General features: G+C 32.9%; 1 protein-coding gene across 2 annotated transcripts in view; it reads right to left on the reverse strand.

Moving 5' to 3' along the window:
* Nucleotides 1-19194, reverse strand: part of NOVA1 (NOVA alternative splicing regulator 1) — a 154174-nt gene that overhangs the window by 26726 nt on the left and 108254 nt on the right. The window contains exons 3-4 of one of the 2 annotated variants that reach the window (XM_086613523.1): nucleotides 11190-11356; nucleotides 823-894 (exon numbers count right to left, since the gene is read on the reverse strand). In XM_086613523.1, coding sequence (XP_086469649.1) covers nucleotides 823-894; nucleotides 11190-11356 — 239 coding nt within the window. The remainder of the gene's footprint in view (nucleotides 1-822; nucleotides 895-11189; nucleotides 11357-19194) is intronic. The other variant, XM_086613524.1, reaches the window with a different exon arrangement.

A 19194-nucleotide genomic window follows, 5' to 3' on the forward strand; every position in this document is an offset into this window, starting at 1 on the left:
TTAAGCATGAATCAGTTCTAAAAAACATAGTATGAAGTAACTTTAACAACTTCCATAGGGAAGGCAAAAAGATACACAGTATGATGATTTGTGGACATAATGAACTGGACATATTTTTTTCCAGTTAAAAGAGAACTGAATGAGTGTAATTAAATAACTGCTAAAAGAATATTTTATGCATTTAAAAAAAAAAGACATGAATTAAACTTACTTTGATGAGTTTAGTAAGTTTTTAGAAGCTTAATTTTACTTCATTCTTCCTCAATAAATTTTCATTTCAAATCTATTTTTTTATTACATACACTATCTAAATAATGCCCCTATGCTACTGTCCACAAACTCATTTCAAATTTCTTAAAGTAAATAAACAAATAAATAAAGAAGTCTGTTTGCCATTCCTAGGTTGATATGCAGCTAATTAAGCAGGGCTTTAGGGGTGATTCCATTATAATTTATACATTATCCAGGAAGTAAATACGTGTGTGCATATATACATAAACATACATATACCAAGAGTTACTCTCTACAAACACACCAGCATGTATCCTTGCTATTTATTAATCAAATCAAACAAACAAAAAAAAAAGAGTATTTTACAAGATATTTTGCTTTCATCAGAGATTTAAAAAAGACAACAAAACAAATTAAAAGAAAAATGTTTTCCATTCAATTTACCAATTTCTAACAAGAGTTAGATATCTATGGTTATGGGTGTATATATGTGAATGAACGAGTAAATCCTTAACCCACCATATCTTTTTCTCCAGTTTGCAAGCTGTCACCCGTGAAAAGTATGGTGTAGATGGTAGGATGATACTGTACCTGATTGGCTCTGGAGGTGGTCATGGGATCAGATGGAGAGGACTTGGTGGTAGTTGGGGAAGATGGCAATGTCTGGGAACAAAGCAGTTCAGGAGCAAATCAACCTTTACAAGCCTTAGACTGAACAGTTAAAAAATAAATAAACCAACAAAAGTAACATAACTAGAAAATTAAAATAAATAAAAAATGCCTAAGACAAAATCTTTCTCCTACTCATTGGAACTTAATGGAATTTAAAGTCAGTTGGATAAATGCATGTAAATATGCATGCTTATGCATGTAAAAACAAATTAATGACTTGAAATCAAGATGGTGAACTCACATAAATACTCAAAAATATGCTGACCACATGAGGAATATATTCTTTCCTCTCTACTCCTCTTGGGGAAAATGAAGACTATAGTAAACACAAATTCCAGCAAGTTCAATGAGCACACTAGAAACAATTCTCAGTCTACAAACAAACAAGGCCAATGTCTGAAAGAAGTTAGACACATTTACTTTGGCACCTTATAATGCACCATTCTGGAGCATGGATTATAACCAGCAAACTGTTCCATATCTTACAACAATTACACTGAAGCTACTGAGTTTTTAGCAATATATTAACTGCTAAAATATTCATTGATCTTTTTTAATCGAGAGGCAGGTGAAAAAATGTAAACATCAATCTCATGATGGATGAACATGCAACTAATACCTTCGCAACAAATTACTACAATATATTTATGATTAGTGTTAAAAATGTTCATTTAGTTGAGGAAAGGTTAATAACTATCATCAGGCCTACGTTCAAAATAAACACAAAAAAGAATTAAGAGTCATATTTATTGATCATGTTTTCTAAATAATATACATAAGCTTAACATTAATTCTTGAACATATCAAAAAAGCACTGCTCTGTTTAAAATTTTTATATACACATTTCTCTTTTTAAAGTATTAGATCCTGACAGAATAAGTCTTCTCTCTTTATAAATGTAGTGAAAATGTAAAAATCCAGTTTTCAAAACATAACATACAATACTTATTCAAAGCAAGTTTTTTGACATCTTTTTAGTATATAAATATTAGAAAATATCTAGAATTACACTACTTTTAATTTAAGAAATAAGATATTAAAATCTATACAATGTGATTTATCGTATGGTCATATAATTACTAACCCAAACTATTTAAAAGCAAATGAAGCAAAATTTCACACTTTCAGCAATTCTGTTACTTACAATCATTGATAGCCCCTCATAAAAAAGGTATACATAGTTTTGCACTAAAACTCTTAATGCATATGAGAAAGCTGGGACACTGCGAATGCATAAAGTTGTGTATTAGCAAAATATGGGCTTGTACATATGCACACACAAATATTTTAGTTGTATGTTAAGCAATACGAAGATCCATTTTTTCATAGTTTGTACAAAAACAAGCAGCTAAACCACCAAAAATATCTTAAGAAACAGATCCTTATTTTGTGTTTCCAACTTGTAACTCAGGTTATAAAACAATAAAAACAAAAATAAAACATATACAGCTGAAGCATGAACTGAGACTCTTTCAAGAGATTTAAGTAAAAAATACTACCATGTATAGGGCATTATAAAAATATGTAGGTCGGCATAATGTTATTGGTCAGCAGATGCTAGACATTGAAAAAATCAAGACAATTACAAAGGATTCTCCCATGTCTTTCTGTACAGAACACGGGTTCATTCACAAGGGACTGGAATTATTTAGAAGAAATGTTAGACTTCATAATAGTACAGGGTCAACTCTATTCAATTATAGAACTATACTTTTGATTTTAGTGGAATGATGCAATATCTCTCTTATCAAAGTCTGAAATTTCAATGAACTGATTTTCAACATTTAAGCTTAAACTAACTGGAAAAAAAAAAAAAAAAACAAAAAACGAAAAACCCCAACCAAACAGAATGGAGGACTGTAACTTATTCCAATAGATTTTCTTTATTATAGCTATATATAAAATTCTCATCCTGAACTAAAAAAATATTTAAAAAGTTATTATTCTCCAGAAAAACTCTGAAAATATATTTTGACTAAAATATTTCAGACATCTGATACTTTGTGTGATCAACACCACTGCTAACTAGGACATACTGTATTGTATATTGTTTTGGTATGACAGGCTAATTAATAAAATGAAAAACAGTTTTTTCTTCACAAGTGTTACTAAACCTAACTAGTGGACTTACAAGAAAATAGTAGAACACTTCAACACTGAATAATTACCTAATCCCTGACACCATAAGCAATTTGAGAAACTGGAAGCATCTCAGTTTTCAATTAATATCAATCTTTCTAAAGCAGAGAAATGTATGGCTGCAATGAAAGAGGACAATACTAATTTCAGGTGGCTGTTGAACTATAATATCTATTAAGTAGAAGCATTTCACTATTCCATTTTAGCAAAAGCTTGCTTCAAATACAATGGAAAAAAGATAGACACTTAAAAGCAAACCAATTGTATTAACAAACAAGAATCAAGTATGGGCATACACATTTTTTTTTCCCCAAATATAAATACCAATGACTGAAAAAGGCGATAAGGTTTTTTGTTTTGTGCTTTTGCTGTTTTTTCTTTGTATATCAGGTTGTGTGTGTTTGAGGTTTAATCTCTCTCACTTGGTTTACTGACATCAATGCTTTCATTTTTTTATATATCTATAGATATATATAAAAGTGTATATATAAATAAAAGAACTGACAGCATTTTGTAAAAATTAATTCATGGAGACATACCTATTTATTTCTTCTATATTAAAGTAACATGAAGTAATTTCTCAAAAATAAAAAAAAAAAGAAACACGGGCATTTGGATTTTGTATTGAATTTCTACTGGCTGATAAGTAATTTATTGATATACTCTCAATTGCTTTGCAAGAAATTTTAGGCAAAATTACTTCTTAAAGAAAGTTGGACAGAGCTCAATAATTCTGATTTATTATGCAGCATGGAATAATTTTTTTAAAATTTGGCAAGTGTTTTGCATTAGAGAAACACTTGATTTTAGTAGTTATTAGGCTTCTGGGAATGAGATGTGTAAAGTGATTAGAAATCTTAAGATGAATTTACATTACAGAGTTTGAATTTTTGAGATTGAAACATGCATACTATTAAATTGAAGCTTTCCTGAAATTGCAAGTTGACTGCTGGCAAGGTTATAGAAAAAAGTCAGTCAGAATTTCTACCACACACCACTTCTAAGACTTCTGGAGTTTCTTTAAGCTGTATCTTGAATAGTCTATCCAAGCTATTGTGAAATTGTTTTTCTCTATTTTCTCAAATATTATTTCCTTTCCTTCTACCTCTGAGACAATGAATGGAAGACTATATTTACAGGTAAGAGAGTGTTGTTCATTTTTACTTTAAGCTTCTAGAAAACATTTGAGAAAACAGATTTTAAGCAATAAAAAAGGAGCTTAATTTTAGAAATAAAATTCTCTTTCAGCCATATTTGGGTTTCACTATTTTCTGAAAGTATTTTCCAAGAAAATACTCCTTTCTTGTGTTACTCACAAGAACTGATTATACTGTGAGACTGCTCTCAGGCTGCACAACATACAGGGTGCAGAGAGATGGTCAAAGCATCACGCTTCCATGCCTCATATTTTTGAATATCAGTGTGAAGATACAGCCGTATAACGGCAGTATAGAATACATATACTCCCTCTGCACAGTGTTCCAAAAGGTCTCTGAGCCTTTTTGCAAGGACTTCATGAATTGCCTGATGCAGAGCTATGTACGAATTACAAAAGTCTTACCCTTATATATATATATACACTAAAAAAATTTCCATACTTGCAGACTAGATAATATTGTACTGAGACAGTTAACTTAATTCTCAGTACCTATTAGTATATTCATATATTGAAAAGCAGAAAGAAAAGGCAGAAAATGAAATACCAGTTGAAAACCAGGTATGAGACATGAAAGCATATAAAGAAAATAATTTAAATGTGAAGATGAAACTGCATTTACAGCTTACCAATTTCTAGTTTCTCACTATAGGGCTTGCTAAACAAAGGAAACCTCGGTAATAACATCATCCACATTAAATTATTGTTAATACTAAGCTAATACCTAGTTTCAGTCTTGCATATATTAATATTGGTGCTTTTAAATCACTGAAATTAATGCGATGACGAAACTAATTCACTTAAGCCAATATTTTAATGCACTTTAAGAAAAGGTAGTATCTTTTTTGAATTGTGTTAAATAGTTGAATACCTTCTGTGGCTAAAATGAGAAACAGAGAGCACTGAAAAGCCCCATTGTGCTGAACAATACGAAAGACTAACTTACTAGACTTTCAACAGTATCAGAGGTGAGCTTTTCTAAACAGATTACTTGCTTTCCTAAATGTATTGAGTCTTCTTCTCATCTGCTGTGAACTTTTTTTAATCTGTAACTTTGACAAATGATTTTCATCTCAGAGAATCATTTCATTATCTTCATAACACATTTCTAAAATAAAAATTGGAAAATAAATTATGATCTAATTTTACTTGCTATCTTTTCACTTCTGTAAAGAACAAATAAATACATTCTGATATTATTTTCCTCTTTGCATTTGGTTTTGGTTTTGTGTAAAAGAATACACAGTACATACAGCAAGACAAAAAGACTAAAAGCTAGCATATATAGATGGAATATTAACTTACAGGTGTTTATAGATGTAATTTATCTGCATTTATGAACTCTTGGGGACTTTGGAAAAGGAAAAAAGTATGGTAAGTATGATGTAAAAAGAAAGATTACCTCGTGTTCTGTCTGGGGACAAGAAGGGGTAAGGACCTTAAAGCAAACCAGCAGGTGCCATTTGGATCATTAGAGCAACTCTGGATGGAGGGATGATTTAGGATGAAGATTACAGTCAAATAGACAAAGAAGAATCAGGATCCTCTCTTTCCTCAAAACTTTTCACAGTAACATAACACAGAACTACTGTGAGATCTGGTTCTGTTATACAGAAACACTACAAAACTCAAGTAAGTAACCAGACATAGACATCAAAACACATAAGAAGACATGGGTCTAAGATTCAGGTCAAAACCCCTGAGTCCTAGAAGAAAGAAAATGTTCCATTTTGATTTGGGGCTAATTAGGGATTTGGAAAAATACCACCAAAACTACAATGCCATGTGAAGGCATAAGATAACTTCCAAGTTTTCTTAAGAATCAGAACACCGCTGAAAATTTCTGCAATGCTGTACGCTGCTCTTCATCCTCCAAGAAAATCTTCTATTCGCATTCCACTTTTGAAGTGCATGCAATGAAGAGTTAATCATTAGCGACAGAGTTGTGTTCATAAAACACAGTCTCACATACATATTGAAATTATATCCAACAATAGCAAAATGAAACAGAAAATTAAAACAGTGATCTGTCATCAGAATTAAACCAAGGGCATGTGAGGGACAGGATATAGTACATGCATTTTTATAAAATGTTAAAATTTTGTCATGGGATCTAATGTATAGAACTCTTTCTCTAGTAAATAATGACAGGTTTTTTTTTCTTTTTTGTCATAATTTGTAAGTACACCTGCATATCTTATTATTCATTGCAGAATGGTAACTGGTGTGATTCTTCACCTATGTTCAAAAGTAAAAAAAGTTTATGAGAGACTAGATGAAGAGACACCGTGATTTACAAAATTACCTACTGTTATTTACCTCAAATGAAAAATGAGAGTTCTTTTCTCATATTCTGGAGTTTAGTAAAGTTCACCTAGGTGATAGACTGTTGCCTTAAATGAATGATAAAAAAAAGAAAGGTTCATCAGAAGGGAGAAGCATTTTAAGAAACTAATGAAGGTTTCTTAAGAAGAGAAGGACTTGGGAGTATCAGCTAATGAAAAACCGAATATGAGCCTGCCATGTGCACTAACAGTCCAGAAAGACGACTGTATCCTAGGCTGCATCAAAAGAAGCATGGCTAGGAGGCTGAGAGGTGTGGCTAGGAGGCTACTCAACTCTTGTGTGACCCCACCTGGAGTACTATGTCCAGCTCTGGTGCCCCCAGCATAATAAAGACATGGACCTTCTCAAGCAGGTCCAGAGGAGGGTCATGAGGATGAACAAGAGGCTGAAGCACCCTCCCAATGAGGAAAGGCTGAGAGAGCTGGAGTTGTTCAGCCTGGAGAAGAAAAGGCTACAGAGAGACATTACAGCAGCTTTCCAGTACTTAATGACAGGCCTACAGGAAAGATGGAGAGGGCTCTTTATAAGAGCATGTAGTAATATGACAAGGGGTAATGGATTTAAACTGAAAGAGGGTAGATTTTGATTAGATTTAAGACAGAAACTCTTTACTGTGAGGGTGGTGAGACACTGGAACAGGTTGTCCAGAGAGACTGTGGATGCCGCATTCCTGGAAGTGTTCAAAGCCAGGTTGGATGAGGCTTTCAGCAACCTGATATTGTGGAAGGTGTCCCTGTCTGTGGCAGGGGGGCTGGAACTAGGTGATCTTTAAGTTCTCTTCCAAACCAAACCATTTTATGATTCTGTGCCTAGTCTTTATAGTCTGAAGAACTCATATCCTATATTTAAAAAAAAAAAATTCTCCATTTAAGCCAATATTTTCACATCTTTATTCTTCAAATCAGGTTCTATTTAAGCACTTCAAAGTAAAAATTTTTATTTAAAAATTATGAATGTTTCTTTTTTAAAAAATTTTGATCAGCATTTCTGAAGTTCATTTTCAGTAAAAGAACGTGAATTTACAAATCTGAGTTCAGACATTCAGTTTTTCAGGTTTTGAATACAATGTCTGGGACCATGATTAATGAACTGAAATTAAAAACTCATGAGAGGTTAATTATCTACCGAAAAACCTGAAATGAAGCTGGCTCCAATTAAAACATTATTTGGAAGTTCTATATATGAAAGCTGTGCTCCAGATTTTAAAGGAAGAAATTCTAAAATCTTTGTCCATGCTTTGATAGCTAAACATTTCTTAGAACCAAAGAATGATTCAGGTTGGAAGTGATCTCAAAAGGCCAAACAGCGCAAACTCCTGCTTAATGTGGAGTTGACTATAAGATCACACATCTATCTTTCTATTTAATACACAATTCTGCAACGGCCATCTCTGATTTGATCTGCATCCTGGACAGGCTGCTACAACACCCGGTATCTGTAAAAAAACTGAAAGCTGGAAGAAAAAATCAACTAGCATACAAAGAAGCAGCAATAGTTTCTGAAGAAGGTGATATGGTAAGAACACATTATGCAGCCTTTTCCATTGTTCATAGGGGCTGCTATTTAGAAGTGAAATTTAAAGTTTTGTATGCTAATTACAAAGCTGAAACAAGTCAGGCTTCTGATCATTTTATGAAGACTGTATTCTGCTCCCCTAGATTATAATATAGTCTGAAAGATTTGGTGTGATGCTTCATCTAATAGAGAAAGAAAAGGGAGGTTAGATGCTCATAGCAGTTTCTAGGAAGTGAAAGGGCACAGGAATCAGTTGGTTATTGTCGAATGATACCTAGAAACAGCAGATGGCTGACATCTATGAAGAGATTGCCTGTGTTGCGTAGAGATAAAAGAGGCAAACATTCGTCAATTAAATATCAGACCTGCTTGGAGGAGAGAACTACCTGGTATCTACTGAAGTCCATAAGATCAAGAGATGTGGAAAAATGCAGCGGAACCAGATAGACTTGTTTGCAAATCTTCCAAAACTGAAAAAGCTGAAGTTAGAGAGATCAGAATGTTTGGATAGTCACTTTCATTAGCAAGGAAAAAATGCCATGCCAGGCCAGACTCAGCCTCCGTGTATACTCATGCCTTTCCTGAAGAAAGAAAGTGCTAAAACTCAAGCAGTCAGCAAAGGGATTACCTACTGACTTTCTTCATTGAAACTGTAGCCAGAAGATACTTCCTTTCTTATCTTGCTTCTCTGAGGCGAGTGTTGGTAAAGCAGCCCAGGACAAAGAAATGACAACGGACAAATGACACGGGTGGCATTCCAAGGCTTCAACTACAGGTATCTTCATTCATGGGGAGAAAACTACCTTTGCTTTTTCGTAGAAACAGCTAGAAACCCACTAGAAATATCTTCAAGGTCCTAATGAAGGCAAAATTTATTATTTCAGATAAACTCTCCATCTAAAATACTAAGTCTACTTGCTTCAATCTGCAACATAATACTTTAATTGCCAAAGTTCTTGGGTAATACTCTAAGACAGCAAGAACCATGTAAAAGTTTGTGCAAAAGAAGAAATTGTAATTCATAAGGCTTATTTTTTGCCAACTTCAAAATGACACTGCCCTGATCATTTTAATAAAATTGTGACCTGTCTGCTATAAAAAAAAAAACAACATCAATGCTGGAGTTCTAGATCATGATTACTTGTTACAAAATATTATCCATTTAATTTGTTAAATAGAGATGTTAAATCTTTCATTAAGATACAGTATATTTTGACATTGGAGGATAGATTACTTCAATGCAAACTCTATCTAAGAACTAAGCTAACAATTTCACTTCTTGCTAAAAATAAAGGATTGTGGATTTATTGAGTCAATATTTATAGCGTATGAATTTATGATGAATAGATGTTGCTTCATTAAAAGACAAGTTAAACAATTCATTGTGGTTAAAACTGCTCAACATATGTGCATGCATATCTCCAAATATTTGCAGTCACATTATCATATACCTGTATGCATACAGGTAATATATTTAAATTTTAAGATATAGAGCCAGTCAATAAATCACAGTCTTATAAGTTATACATTATATTTAGTCTCTGTCTTTACTTAACTACAGCAGCTCTGTTCACTAATCCATCCCTCCAGAATCTAGTTTAACATTCCAAATATGGAATTGTGTTAAAAAAAAAAAAAAACAACAAACCCCAAACCAACCAACCAAACTGAAAAAAAAAAAACCAACAAAAAACCTCAACAACTTTACAAATATTTTTTGGGGAGAAGTTTTGTGGACAAGTTATATTAAATTCAGATACAAGACAGGAAGTATTTAGGCATGTCACTAAACAGCTCTGTAATCTAGTTTGTCAGGATCTTACTGACTTACCTAAAAATTAGCTTCATTTCGTTGCAAAGGGGAAACTCACTTTTCGTTGTAATAGAGAACACTCTTCCCATTAGGTTATTGCCATAAAATCTAACATTTTACGAGCAGAAAAGCCATTCAAAATACAGGTCTCTTCAGCTTTTTCTCTATCTCAGGCATAATAATTATCATGTCTAATAACTAAAAAACTGATCCTATAAAATTTGGGCTTTTCTTTTTAATATTTTCTTATAAGTTATCTATTTTTTATGTAAAAGTATCACATAGACAGAAAAACAATAGTAGTATATATCAGAAATCATATACAATGGCTTATGCACAGTTTCATCCATCTAAAGCAGTCTGATTGTTTCAAACTTATCTTGTTCAAACACATCTTCATATGAGCATTCTGTATATGTCACTATATACAAAGTAAAGTAATTTCATACAGTTACCAAATTACTTTATAGGAATCTCACTAGTGTAGGATGAAATAATCTTTTCCCATATAGGACAGGTGAGAAACTAAAATCTATCCTACACATTATAGAGAAACAAGACAAAATTTTACTAACGTTCACTCACTTGTTTCTTCATCTTTTTCTTATACAATACAATAGAAAAGAATTTAAAATCATGTGTGATGTATTTCACATTCTTCTTACAGGGCAATTTTTAAAAAAAATTAAAATTGTTCTGGAAAATGTAATGAAATGAATAATATTAGACCAATAATACCTTGCAAATTTATTTTGCATTGCTCATAGATTTTGAAAGAAGCAGTGTAAAGCAGGCAAAAAGATGCCAAAAATAACATAAACTGAAATTGAAGGAAACATCTCAAGTAAATTCTCTTTATATTTTTAAGTTCTTACAGGTAAGATTTTAAAGTCTGATATAGGGTCTAAAAAGCAATTAACATTTTTTTTTTTACTTTATTTACATAAAAAGTAGAAAACATTCAGTTAATTTATGATTTTTAGTAATGCTAAAGATTTACAAAGAGTTTCATCGTTTAAGATTAAAATTCAGCAATCTTTAACTATAAATCTAGAAGTGTATTATCACCTTATACAGTAAAGAAAAGTTTATGAAAGAAACACATTAGAGTGTGGCATAGAAACTTATAAAACACTGTCTAAAAGAATTGCTGAGGAACATAGAACACATAAGCATAAGGAAAAAGAGGACCAGCAAATTACTAAATGGTAAATTAACATTTTCTTAAAGAACATGTTATGTTGACCCCTTGCAGCCTTAAAGTTTTAAGACTTCTAAGTAGCTGCTGTGACTCTCTATTCCCAATCAAAAACTCACTTGTTTGATGCGGTCTGGATTAACAGTGGTCTGAGGCTGTAGAATGCTGACAGGTTCTGTCTTGGCCACATTTTGAGGCATTTCTCGAATCTTCTCTGCAATGAAGCCATGAACTGCATTTAGTGCTTCAACTGTTCCCTGGATCAGACACACCCGCTCTGTAGTACCTGCAAATACCAAAAGTTGGTCTGAATAAAGCGGATTCTTCAGGATCCCACAAACCGCTTCAATTATGGCATAAAGATGGCACTCAAAATCAACCTTGCAAAAAACAACTAGCAATACCTTCATAAACATACAAACAAAAGGAGAGATTTCCAATAGATAGCATACTGATGATCTGAAGATGTTTTAAACAGCCCTTATTTGTGTAGATCCTATAAACACATAATTTTCCAAGTCAATCTGCATAATACAAGTTAGAAGCAAAAGAAAAAATAAAGAACAAAACTCATTAGGTTTTGTTGGAAATATTAGTAAATACAGTAAGTGTGTGCAGAACATGTCTTTTAAATTATTTTGGCCTAGTTCTAGCTTATTCTAAAATATCGTACAACTTTTAGGTTACACAAGGTTGAACATAATAGCTAGTATATTACAGAGGCACTTGGAATAAACTTTTGTAATGAACACCTGCACTGCAAATACATTCATTTAGTGTAGACATTATTAGGTCGTTTCTTAAAACAGCTACAAGTTGTTATGGCAAGACCTTTCAAGGCCAACTGATTTCATATATTTGATTATCCACTTTGTCTTTTACAACCTTCCTACCTTATAACATCCCTGCAGTAACTGCAATTATTTACTGAATGCATAGAGTTTAAGTGGTCTTTAATGTGATTTAGCATTTGGAACTTATGAAAGCTTGTACCAAATAAGTAGTCAATATCTCACAAATTACATTTCAAGAAATTCTGTTTAGAATTATGCTGAATACCGTTCATGCAGGATATCTAGACTCCAAACAACTACCTTCTAAGCATCCACGTTCTAAGGTCATGGGAAAATACTACACACTTGTCAAATACGTCGGATTGGTGAAATATATCTTTATTCTGTATGTAAGAATACTAGGCCTTTGGTCACAATGAAGCAGAGCAAGGGGCACTTTCCCCTCATACTCATCTTTAAAGATAGGACAGATGCTTAAGAAAAACAGTCCTTGAACATATTCCTTATTGCCAAACTCTGTCTCAGTGTAACCCTCTGGTTTTTGTCAGTTGAGTTTTGCCTAGTTTTCAGTTTTAACTGTTCTATTCTGTTCTGTATTGTTTCACTTAATTCTCCTCTCCAGTCTGAAGCACTTGTATTGGCTGTCACTCCCTCTCCCTTATATCACCGTTACTTACTCTCACCTTTAATTTCATTGACTCTATAATGACTTGCCTGTTCTTGTAGCCAGGAGAAAGACTGGTGTGCCTTGTCTATCTCGTCTTTTGTGAACTACCTCATAGAATTTGCATTTCTATGCAGACTACAAAAAATACTAAATAACTACCATAGCTTTAGTTATAATTCTCTAGAAAGGCTTAGACAAAGCCTATGTTGTCACATAACCATTTTCAAAACTGACATTGTGCTGTTTGTGTTACAAAAAATCATGCCAGTCCTTATTTCTTTGATTTCTTAATGAAAAACATTTACAGGACAGCCAAAGATGGACGCAGAATTGTAGAAAAATACTTAATCTATTTTTTGTGACTAGGGTGGTTTTAGATTATTTTGTTTGGCTTTACTGTATAGCAAAAAAGCTTTTTTTACATACTGGGTTACAGCTTGATACATCCTCACTAGAGAAAGAATATAAAAAACACTCAGTATCAATCCTAAGGAAACAAGTATCACACTGCACTGAAACAATCCACATTCTGTATTCCACATATCAAACCACTTAAATAGCTTCCATAAAATCAGTTCCGACTTGAAAAACAGGATCTACCAGGAGTTGGAAAAATGAAACATAAAAGGGAATATTGTAGTTTCCACTTTTCTGCAGAAATAACAAAACAAGACAATGTAGATGTCTAAGTAAAGTGGCTTTGAAGTTTCACATAGTACATGCTTCCACAAACACATTCTGTTCATTTACAAGATATTCAAATTAATGATTTTTCCATCACCGTGTTTTTACCTTCAAATACCACTAGAACAATTCTACTAACAGAATAAAATTGTAACATGAACCATCATGATATTGGTGTATTCCTGAAAACGTAATAGTACTGTCATGCAAAGATATGCCCAATACGTATCTCTATTCAATGCCAGTGCATATTTTACTTCAATATTATAGGGTGGGAAAGCAAAATAACAAGTTTGCACCATGGAATTATCACAAAAATAAATATCATTTTAGTCATTGATGTATTCCTAGTAAATATAATTGACATGATCACACATGAATCTTTTCTTATGAAAAAATCATTCACTCTACCTAAATAAATGAAAATTACAATGTAATGTTGTGGTAAATACTAAGAAGTTTGTAATGATTTCTGAAGTTCACAACATGTTGGTTGCTCTCATTATCATTTTACCATCTGCACAGAATCACAGGCAAAACATAGATTAAAGAAATGTACCAGGAAGGTAAGAAATCTCCTCGCTAAAGTTCCCTTCCCTTCAGTTTCATGTCTTTAGTAATATGTACTGCTATCAACTCAGCTTAAGATACACTCCTTACAACGCTGCAACATAGACTTTAAAAGAGAACAGTACAGTAACTTTAATCATCTGCAAGAAAAAAAATGGTTTTTTATTAGTAAATGCTTCTCGTCTGCTTCTGTGGATTATCTCTAAAGATTAAATATTTCATTATCAAAAGATGAAACAGCACACTAAGAGTCCTGCCTGCTCATTAACTTAATGTATACATGTCCACTCACAATCTTTCAAAAACTTTTATCTTAAGAAACAGTATCAGGCAATACTGAAATTCAACTTCGTGGAAGAAGCTCTACAGTAAAACTGACAGAAAAAGAAACAAACATATTTTTTCTCTATTTTAATAGACAATATTTTAATGTTATTTAAAAATAATTAGGATTAAAATGTGTCAATCAGTATTTCAAAAGTTGTCAGGTTAATAGTCCTTGGATTAAATATAAACTTAAAATTATTACACTCTCAAGAGCAAGTTATGCAAGTATCACTATCAAATGCATTTTTGTCAAGAGTAAGATTTTTGGAACATTTATTTGGCTTGTTATAGTGTCTTTTCAACAAAACATTAAAAATACAGTTTTTTCCTTTTTTCTTTTTCTTTTTCCCCAAAACACTCCATCAAAAAAGGGAGTTTAAGTGACAATAAGTGGAAGTGACTACAGAAAATGAAACTTGGTTTCTAGACAAATCTTTCCTAATGCTTTTTCTTCCTACTTGGCTTCTTCCTCCTTTTGCAAACAACTCCTGTGGTTTCTGTGTAAAGCAATCCAGCTCTAAGAAAATGCTCTGGGGAGTCTTTACGCTACAGTATTAATTGTCTCCTAAATGATGAGATGTGATGTGGATTGATCAATGCAGCTAATGCAAGTGTTCTCTAGGTCAGCAGACAACACTCTGAAAGAAAACACAGATCAGGTTACGTCCAAGCTACTGGAGCCTAATACGGAAAGCACTCTACAGGGATGACTACTGTCAAAACATTTGAAAGGAAAACAGTTGATGCTAAATAGGGTTTTCATTAGACTTGACGCTAAGTGACTAAAGGGTATTCTACAATCTCTGTTATTTTAGAAGGTGCAATTTAATAAAAATATGCTTTATGTCACACTACGGATCAAACACACTACATTTAGTATGTATAAACCAGGATGCAGTAAACGGAAATCATCGCTCCACAAAGAAATGCAGTTGTGTAAAAGCACATTTCACATTGAGTAAGATACAGTTTTAAAGTGCATCACAATAGTAGCACATCTTCTTCAACGGTTACGTCAAAGAAAAAAGAGGTTTTTTTTAAAAAAAGTATGGAGAAATTGTATACATGTACAATTGGGAATTGCTTCAATCTTCTGAAGTGATGTCGTCGTATTCATTCATTCACATAACTCTAGTAGCTTTTCACTCAGATAACAGAGCACAATAATTTACAAGAATCACACAAAAGGAAAATTGCCAGCTATATGACCAACCTCTGTAACAAAAATAAGCCTATGAATCACTAAAGTTGGTGAAATTTCTGTCATTTTAAAAGCTTTTAGGCTCCATTAGTGTCCAAAGTAAACTCTCAGATTATTTACTATTTTCAGCTGTTTAACAGTTGCATCCATTCCTTATTTCACGTTTCTTTGAACAAAAGTTCAGCCATCTATATGCATACTTTTTGTCATGTAATTTTCAAAATATGTATTTAAAATACCCATCTCATTTCTGAAATAGTTCACTTAGAGAAAGACAAATTACCAAATAATCAGTGCCTTTTTTTGTGCAAACATAGCTAATATTAAATAATTCTATTTCTAAAAATTATTTACAATTCAAATCAGAGGGTCATGTATTGTGCATTGCCTTTTATATATAAACAGATAAACATATAAAAGAGAAGAATATTTCTGCCACAGAAAATGACTAAATGTAAAGTAGGTGGCCATCAACCTCATGCATTCAAAAAAAAAAGCAAAAATATTTTAATGTATGTTCAATAATACTAAAGTCCATGACGGAAGTTTGCATATGGTTGCAAAATAGGAAAACCACTATCTAAATACATACTGATGATGACATTACTACAATCATTTCATGTTTACTTTTTCTAAGGAACTCAAGTAAATTACCCAGTGTTTGTATGTGCTCTACCGTTCAGCAAGTAAAATGTGGTTTCTTTCCTCTTATATCAGAATTGAAATTCAATTTGCACGTGTATGTTTTAACTTTTTCTTAACAAATAAAAGAGGTGGAATGTAATTGCACAAAAAAGCCTGCCTGTACTGCTTACCAAAAATAGATTTTTAAAACTGATGGAGAAAAAAGAAATCTTAATCAATGTTTTGTTCTGTTTAGCTTTGAAAGGGAAGTTTTAGGGGCCTAGTTTTTTAATATGAAAACAGATATGGCATTACATAAAATACTCTTTTTCTCTGCAGTTCCATGGGGGAGGGAAAGATAAAACCATTAGCATTCATCAGGCAATTTAAAAGTAAGTAAAGAAAAACCTGTTTTGAAATCTATTAATTTAGTTAGACCTAAAAGCTAAACAGCTTGCAATAACTTTATTTTAATCATTCATTTTTCCTTCCATCTCCTTTAACTACCTAAAACTTCGCTTCTGGTAAATATCCTTGGCAACCACCTCACACTAATTTTATCAAGAACTTCAAAACAACAGACCACAAGCTTTTTCTCTGAGAAGGTCATTATTTACTTACTAACCAAGTAATACAGCTTTTAAAACAACTATTAGAATAAATTATAGAAAATGCAATAGGATAAAGGTACCTATGCTTTCAATGTTTTATTTCTATATTTAACAGGCATATATTTTTATATGGTTACCATTAAACTTTTAAGTGTTTGCTTGAAGACTCGGATTCCGTGTGTAAGAGTTCTAGTATATCCACAGAAACACTCACTAAATGTTAAATGTGCTTCTGTATTTTATGAACCTTAGCTGAAATGTTTTAGGGAATGCACTGTACCTTTCAGAAAGGACCGTCTGGAGTTTATGACTCCATATACTTTTCACTGGGGTTTTACAACAATCTTACAGAGCATTTGAAAATCTAAAAAAAATCACGATGCATTACTGGCCCAGGGTAATCCCAATACATCCACTAATTAAATCTTCTTATATTTTTCCAGTGTACCATGCCAACTTCTTTGACACTGAAAGGGAAAACCTGACAGAAGAAGCAAAGCTAAAACCTTAACTAAATGAAAAGCTGCACTACAATCTCTCATCAGCTGATCTGCATTAAGCTTTTTCATAGATGACAACAGTACAGCAGTAACCCTAACATCCCATACATTTATTTTTGTGACCCATGATCAAACAGCATATAGAGGGGGATTCTATGTAACGCTGCCACACACTGCTTCAGCCTAAAACTGATCTTGCAAAAGCTCTTGGTAAAATAGGACTCTGCTTTGATATCATTACCAAGCAATGCAAAAACTGTCAATAACGCACTTCACATGAAAATCAGATAAACTCTTCCTTGAATATAATGTTTCCTCTCTACACTTGCATAAAGCCTCAGTAAATGAAGGTCAGACAATAAAAAAGTCTTTTATTCAAATGAATTAGCAGCATTTTACAATGCCTTAAACGGATGTGCAAAACCTTTGTCATATAACAGACAAAATGTACACAACCTTAAATTGAACACATAAGAACATCCCACACACGTGCAAAGTGTTACAGAAATCTCAACAAGACGGTTTTCTCCCTTGGTCCTTGTCTCCCTCCTGTCCCTTTACCTTTGCTTCTTGAGAGAGAATTAATTGGTCTTAATATAGAGCCTGTTCCCATATTCATCACAGACAGAAAGTTGGCTCTTTCTCAGAGCAAAGCTTGATGATCTATTAGACTTCCCAACTGAAAGAGGAAACAAGGGCTAGTAGCAATTGTAGAGCACTGATATTCTGTATTTGCGTTCATCCATACAAACCAATTTTGGAACTGTTTGCACAGAACACTTACACAAATAGGGAATAAAACTTAATCTTCCTTGACTAAAAATTAAAATAGCAATTTTAATAGCAATTAAAATAGCTGAGTAAAAGAAAATATTGAAGGGAACCTATGAAATCGAAAGGAAATATAAGAATCTTCTTGATACCTCTGTTGCAAAACCAGGGCATACTTAACTTTGATTTTAAATTTCAAGATTACTGATTGGATGCTTTTAGCTTCACTAAAGCTCGATTCTTCTTTCAGAGAGAAATAAACTATCCCCTTTAAAGTTTCATCCGCAATTACTCCTCCTGAATTTCTAACTATTAATGTTTTCTGCAGTTACATTATAATTTACATGAGTCAAGCACCTCATAAAAGCAGAACATTAGAATAAGTGGTCTATTTCTTGAAACACGTTAACAGATGTAATGATTGCCAAGCACGTGCATCTATGCATGTGACTTGCTGAAATCTGCAAAAATACACGTTAGAACTTCGGGTCCTCTAACATCAATCATCTATTATTTTCTTATCAGGTGTTCACAGGAAGCCTTACTAGCCTTAGCAGAAGTTCAGCTGACTGCTGAACTCAAATTGGTAACATATCTTTTAGGTGTGGTATACGGATAGCCATGCACATGTATGTGCATATACATATTCATACCCTTTTTTTATTTAAATGAATAAGTGACTCCACTAGAATTCAGATATTGAAATTAATAAAGTTTAAAAATTCTGTGAAACGTATGAACTCTATGAGTTCTCAGAGTTACATGAAAACTTCAAGTTTACGGTCCTTTGTGCTCTGGTCCAGGTTTAACACAGTTATGAGTCTGAAGAAATGTATTACTCTCAAGTGAGAGAGAAACCTAGGAAATTAAAAAGATTTTAAAAAAAGGAAAAAACCCCAAATCTCACAATTATTAAAGGCTTAGCAGGGATGATGAGTCATATTACAAAGCAAACAATCCCTTGAATATTTCACAAAAATATATAAAAGAGAGATGAGGAATTACTGATTATTATTATACTTTTATGTGTAAGACAGGAAATAAGGATTATAACTACTTTTCTTTGTTTAAGAACTATTCATAAAAAAAATGTAGATTCCACTGCGAAAGCTGGTAAATTTCCTCAAAACCAAAGGCAAAGGCCTGAGATTTTGTCTGGCTGCAGTCTGATGAAGGAGCGTTACTCAGATGAGAAACACTGAGAGAGAAAGTGTGTGTGCCATGACAAAGGGCTGCAACGAAAGTGAGCGCAGTCTAATTATGCTTTGGGAAAGTATGTTTCTAGAAAACAAAAGCTCTAGAACGAAGACAGACCTCAAACCATGGATGGAAGCACAATGTTTTTATTCATTTGGGGAAACGATTGTCTTAATAC

The sequence above is a fragment of the Tauraco erythrolophus genome, chromosome 6 (genome assembly GCF_009769465.1).
Source record: "Tauraco erythrolophus isolate bTauEry1 chromosome 6, bTauEry1.pri, whole genome shotgun sequence".
In the NCBI taxonomy this organism is placed as follows: domain Eukaryota; kingdom Metazoa; phylum Chordata; class Aves; order Musophagiformes; family Musophagidae; genus Tauraco; species Tauraco erythrolophus.